The sequence below is a fragment of the Astyanax mexicanus genome, chromosome 1, assembly GCF_023375975.1.
Source record: "Astyanax mexicanus isolate ESR-SI-001 chromosome 1, AstMex3_surface, whole genome shotgun sequence".
Classification (NCBI taxonomy): Eukaryota; Metazoa; Chordata; class Actinopteri; order Characiformes; family Acestrorhamphidae; genus Astyanax; species Astyanax mexicanus.
Window position 1 is genome coordinate 18242911 of NC_064408.1, and position 6297 is coordinate 18249207.

The following is a 6297-nucleotide window of genomic DNA, read 5'->3' on the forward strand; positions in this document are numbered from 1 at the left end:
CCAGTGCATCTATGGCAAAGCACCGGTTTATCTAAACGAACTCCTTACTCCACTGACTTCATCACGGTCTCTACGTTCTGCAAACACAAATCGCCTCCCCCCAAACTAAACTCAGCACCATGGGGGATGGGGCCTTCTTCGCTGCTGCCTCCTCATTTATGGAATGCTGTCCCTGACCATCTGAGGGCCCTGCAGTCGAGTGAGAGCTTCAAAAAAGGACTAAAAACATTTCTCTTTAGCAGAACATATGACATATTTTTATGCTCTATAGTACAGTAGTTTTTAGATTTTAGAGTGATGTTCCTATAATAATGCTTCTATGTAGCACTTTTAAATGTAAAGTGCATTACAAATAAAATGTATTATTATTATTAGTATTATTATTATTATAACATGTATTATGTTTTAGAATAGAATACTTATTCTTTTTGAAAACAAAAGTGATTCTTCTATGGCAGTGCTCAAATAATCATCTATATCAGCTTTCTCTTTAGGAGTGCACTATGCAGAACATGGTTCACATGGTGTAAAGTTTGTGCTGCAAACATTTGAAGATTGAATGAAGAAGGGTGGAGGCTTCAAGTCGCTGTAGCATTACACACAGCACATGTGATGTGAGGACTCAAAAAAAGAAGAAAAAAATTCTGGGAAATCTTGTTGCCTCACACACAAGGCTGCGTCATTTCCTTCGAATGACAAATGTGGTTTCAAGTCTTAAAAACCTTATGCCGGGGTGCGATCACAACTAGTTTCAGCCTCTGTGCATGGAGAAATGAATGGCCATGATAAGAACATGCTTTGGCAGGTCCACAGATCCCAGTCAACATCCAGTAAGTACAATAACAACACAACAGCATGAACACAGCTAGTGCAGCATACTTTCATTCAGTAGATTTTGATCTGGCAGAAAAAGGGACCGTTTTAAAGTGGCAATGTTTAAACATTCACTTGAGTACATGTGATGTTTATCTATAACATACAGGTGTTGTGGTAGTGATTTCTACTAATTGTTTGGCTTTCATTGATTGTAATATTTTAATACTACTGCTCAGTTGCTATTAATATATTAAAAAGGTAAGAGGAAACAAGTTGAAAAGTTTAGTAAAATGAATGAATAAATTAATGAACCAACTTAATGCTTTTTGACCTTATGATAAATTAACTAAATTATAGGGATGTCTTTTTTAAAAAATGTATATATTTCCTAACATTGCATGTTTTTTATTTCTAAATCATCCCACAAAAACATGCCAAAACCATTCATCTTCCAGCAGTTGTTTTTTACATTGTTTCCACATTTCATGATGAATAACCCATTATACATTAATTCAAATATATGGTTTTGCATGATGGAGGGATGTACATGCTCTAGTAGACACACCAAATTATTAATTGGCTTTTATCTGGTTTACTGTACATTGCTTTATTACAGCCAATCAGTCAATCATAATATCGCTGGAGGTAATAAATGCAAATACGTCTACATTGTCTACTAACATGCTGAATATAGTGCACTTTTCCAGGCAGTGGTTAAGTCTAGTCATAGACAATATTATCTTTTAAGTGAAACATCTCAATTGAAAATGCTGTGTAGTCCAAGGCTAGGCTTAGTCCTTGTCTGGGAAACTGTCCCATAATGTTCCTGAGAGTAATCCACTGCATTCTGGACTTTCCAGTGGTCTTATTTTTGGGTGTCATCCTGTTCATCTTCGTTGACTTGGTGAACACAACAGTTCCATGCTCTACGATGAACTGCAATAAGAATCTTCACAAAGGAGTGAAGCTCGCCAAGCTCATGAACAGGACCTCTGCAGAACTTGTAAAGACATATGTAAGTATATGAACTTCATCACATTTTCAATCATGTTAATTAAAACATTAAGCATTCAAATCCTAATATGGTCAAACGCTGTCAAGTAGGCTGTCACTTCCGATGAGGTAATCCCTCCCATTCACAAAAACAATGTGCAATGTCTGGGGGTTTCTGTGGCCATGCTGAAGAAGCATAAATAGCTCTGACAGTATGCACTAGAGCTATAGAGCTTCTATTAGCTCTAGTCTTATATAGAACTAAAAAAGCTGTGTAACGGGGAATTACTGCTCACACCAATGTCCACAAGTCCAGAATTAACTTCAAAGTAGTGAACTACGGAAGTAGGTGTAGGTATTTTTGGCATATTCTGTGAATTTTGTTCGTGATGGAAAATAATAATAATAAAAAAAAACAATCAGCTGGGTCTATTGCTGTCTTTCCTGACTACTGGGTTGGGTACTTTTTCCCTTCTGCAGTTTTAGTTATAAAAAATACTTTTGTCCACTTTATAGTATTTTATACTATTATGATAAACTGCATAACTTATGGGCAAGCGTGGAAGTTTTTTAAACTAGTTAATGCAACATATGAAATACTTTCTTTTAAAAGAGAAATACTTGATATATTATTGTATTTACGTTTAATTTGTTGCTGTCCAATGAAAAACATGTATCTCCAAACAAGCAACTTTACAGAGAGAAATAAAACCATCTCAATTTTCAATGGAAGTCAATGTAAAAAGAGTTTATTTCAGGTCATTTTGGAGAATTTCTATTGATCCAATCATAAAGAAATGTTGACACGGTGTAAGAAACAGTTTGTTTGTTCAAATTATGTAGTAAACTAAAAACTGTCACAAATGGAGATACATGTTTTTCATTGGACATTGTTGATTTGCATCTGGTCTACTGTGATCTGGTGTTTTAACAAGCAAAAACATTGAGTTTGCTGAGTGTGGTTTTAAATGGCATGCTTACAGTTGCCTCTAAAAGTGCTGCACAATACTGTATTTTGGTTCAAGACAAAAATAGAACAATGAAACATTAGAATAAAGTACCTTTATTGTCTTCATTCTCATTATATCTGAAAGTAACACAGAGCTTGTGACCCTTACTGTGAATGTGCTGATGAATGCAGCATGGGAGAGTTCACTGGAAAACTGATATGGTTTACAAACAGGAATGGGTCATCAAATCCTACAAAATATCACAGTGTTGGTAAAAGCACTTCAGGCTGCCGCTGTTGTGACAGAAAAGCAAGTAAACAAAATAATGACATTTTTTTTAGGTTTGAATTAAATATGGTCATTTTTAATATATTGTATAACGTCTAAAGTAGTTTTGTATATATCAAAATGTATTATACTAGATTCAAACTAACAGAAGCCATCCTGAAGCCTGCATTTTATCTGCTAAATAAACTGTTGCTTAAACATGAATACCAGAATAATAAGAAGTCTATACTTTAAGAGTCTAATTAACTCTTCATTTCTTTTTATCTGTTCTTCTTTTTTCAGCAAGCCAATCAGGGGGACTTTGCCGAGCAGTTCTGTAAAACCTCAATGGACAATGTCCCAACCTCCACGCTTTCTGGCCAGACTCCACCTGAACGTGTGCTTAGCATTTATACTCATCTAAAAGAGTTTCTGCCACACCTGATGAAAGTGCAGGAGCAGCAAAACGACCTGCAGCCTCCCTCCAGCCCTCTGCTCCGCCAGCTGACTGAGATCAAGGACCACGTCAGCCACCTTTCCCACAAAGTGAACTGCATTTTCCAAACTCTGCAGCCCAACATCCCCGTGCCGGAGCCACCGGTGTGGCCCACTAGAATTCCCCCAGCTCAAAACGTCTTTCAGCAGAAGGTCTATGGCTGCGTGGTCCTGACGAGGCTCAGCGAGTTCCTCTCCAAAACAGCTGATGAACTGAGGTTACTTAAGAACAGAATGTGTAAAAAAAAACGGACTCAGAAGATGTCGAACTACTGAGCAGTGGCTGGAAATATGTCTTCAGGGTTTGTCTGTTTTATTTATTAATTATTTATTTTTGCACATACCTTCTGTAAATATAGAAACTGAGGAACAGTTTATGAAACATAAGGTAATATTTATTGCATTAACTTATTCTAATGTGTTATAATATAATTTGTGTTATAAATTATGTACTGTACAAATCCCTCTAAATCTTATTTCTGGATCATAAACTTTTAGAAAAAAAAGCCAGGATACAGGTACATTTTGTTCACTAGATTGCAAACAGTGCAATTATTTACAGTCCCATGTATCTTTACATTGATGACTTTACAGGAAAATGTTCTTAACTTTGAATAGATTTCAATGTAAAAATGAGAGTATATTTCAAGAATTGTAGAGAATTTCTATTGTCAATTCATTCAGAGAAATTAAAACTGAGAAAACTTTATACAAACAAAAATGGAGATGTATATGTTAAACATATTTTCATTGGACAACAGCAAAGTATCCCTTTAGGTCAAGATGTGTCCCTTAAAATGAGAGAAAACAACTCCAAATGAATTTGAATACACATGTGTCCCTTAACTAAAGGTACTAAATACACATTGGTTGAGGGTACAATCATGTGACAAGAGACGTACCACCCCAGTGATAACATTTCATACTTTTTTTATTTATTTTATTTTTTATTGTGTCATTCCTAGAAATTATGTATCTACGCTGCTTATCTACGCATTTCAGTGGGGCTGAGTGGTTGGGATTTCTGTGTCTTGAATTTTTTTTAGAGAACTCTTATCTTCATCGTGATTTACCCATCTTATTTTTATTTTCATAAAACAAGACTTAGACTAACCGTGCCAGGCTAGACGGATGGCTGTGACCCATAATTGCACTTTGTTATCAATTGCGCTTTCAGTCACATATGTTGTCAGAATGACGTAGATGTTCAATTACACAAGATTTCACAGACACTGTGATGAAAGGTGTTAGCCATATTGGCTATTGTGGTTTTTGCTTGTTGTTGCTTGACCTTAATAATAAAGTGGAGGAGCGGGCAGACTGTGGGATGAGACAGAATCTTGTGTTGAGACAAGTTTAGAAGACAGGAAGTGAAAGAGACTGTGATATCAGCCCATTATGACGCATTCAGCTTAACACATCAAATAGGAAAGAAAAAATACTGACTAGCCGTCGCCCCTGTCACACGGTGGGTGTGTGAGTGTCTGTATGTCTGTTTATTTTTGTATATGAGTACTTAAAGTGCTTCATCTCTATTCTTGTGATTTTTGATAGTGTCAAAATAGAATTTCAGATCATCACTCTACATCAGTTCTACAGTAATGCAGAATATATATATTTTTAATATAATTCCTTTGAAAGTTAAGTTTTTTGTTTTTTCCTTTTAAGTTTGCAACAGAGGCAAGGATTTTACACCACTGCAATGATATAAACATACCTTACACATCTAAACAATAGTGGACACAAACTACGAATCCATAAAACACAGTAAATGTAGAGTGTCTTATGAAGGAACATTTTTTAGAAGGTGGTAACAAATAATGCCCTTTCCCCCAGTCACATGTTTCCATAAAACTGTAGGCATGGACATCTACCCTCGGTCAAGTCCAGGGAAGTTCCTCATTGTCCAACAACACTGGGGATATGAGAGAAGCAGCAATGCTGACAGCAGTTCACCAGAACAATAAACACCTAAATACAATATTACAGTGCACGTTCTTGGGTTATGTGATAAACTGAAGCCGAGCATTTAAGCATAATATAAACATAGGACACATGTCCAATATATGTTAGAAGACATCCTGTTTAATAATTGCATTTGGCTACTTTAAGTAGCTTAAACATAGCTTATCTAGTGCATGTAAGCATGTACTGTATTTGAGCAGATAACATTAACATATTGTCAGGCGTGTACTAGAGGGGTATAAAGCCTCCAGCATTGAGCTGTGAAGCAGTGAAACTGTGTCCTCTGTAAATAATCATGAGATCCATGCAATACTTATGGAATGAGTTAAAAAATACATAACCCTTTATAAGTCCCAGGGTGTTGAAATTCATGAAAAAAAAAAAAAAAAACTAAAAATTAAACTATTTTAAAAAGGCAATTCTGTATTTATTTTAACATTTTTAAAATGGCAAAAGATCACAAATTGTAAAAAATTTCAACATTTTAAAACATCTACTAAGCTACATAAGGTACCAGTCAAAAGTTTGGACACACCTTCTCATTCAATGTTTCTTTTCTTTATTTAATGTATTTATTATAGATTAATATTAAAGACATGAAAACAATTAAGGGACAGTTATTATGTGATAAAAATAAAGTGTTTCTCAAATCTGTCCTCAAAGATAAATGTAGTACTTAGAAGAATTTAAAGGTTAAAATACAACACACACACACACACACACACACTTATCTATCAAATTGTTACTAGGTATGGCGGGTGCTCCTCTCTAACGTTTCTCTCTCACTGTAGCTTGCGTTAGCTAGCTATTT

The 6297-nt window shown here is 35.4% G+C and overlaps 1 protein-coding gene across 1 annotated transcript; it reads left to right on the forward strand.

The window, feature by feature from the left end:
* The first annotated feature begins 530 nt into the window (after positions 1 to 530).
* m17 (IL-6 subfamily cytokine M17) lies at positions 531 to 5106 on the forward strand. Its single transcript, XM_007231424.4, has 3 exons — positions 531 to 830; positions 1677 to 1831; positions 3330 to 5106. Exons 1-3 carry the CDS (start codon positions 773 to 775, stop codon positions 3795 to 3797), a joined length of 681 nt encoding a protein of 226 aa, XP_007231486.2. The 5' UTR covers positions 531 to 772; the 3' UTR covers positions 3798 to 5106.
* The last annotated feature ends 1191 nt before the right edge of the window (positions 5107 to 6297 follow it).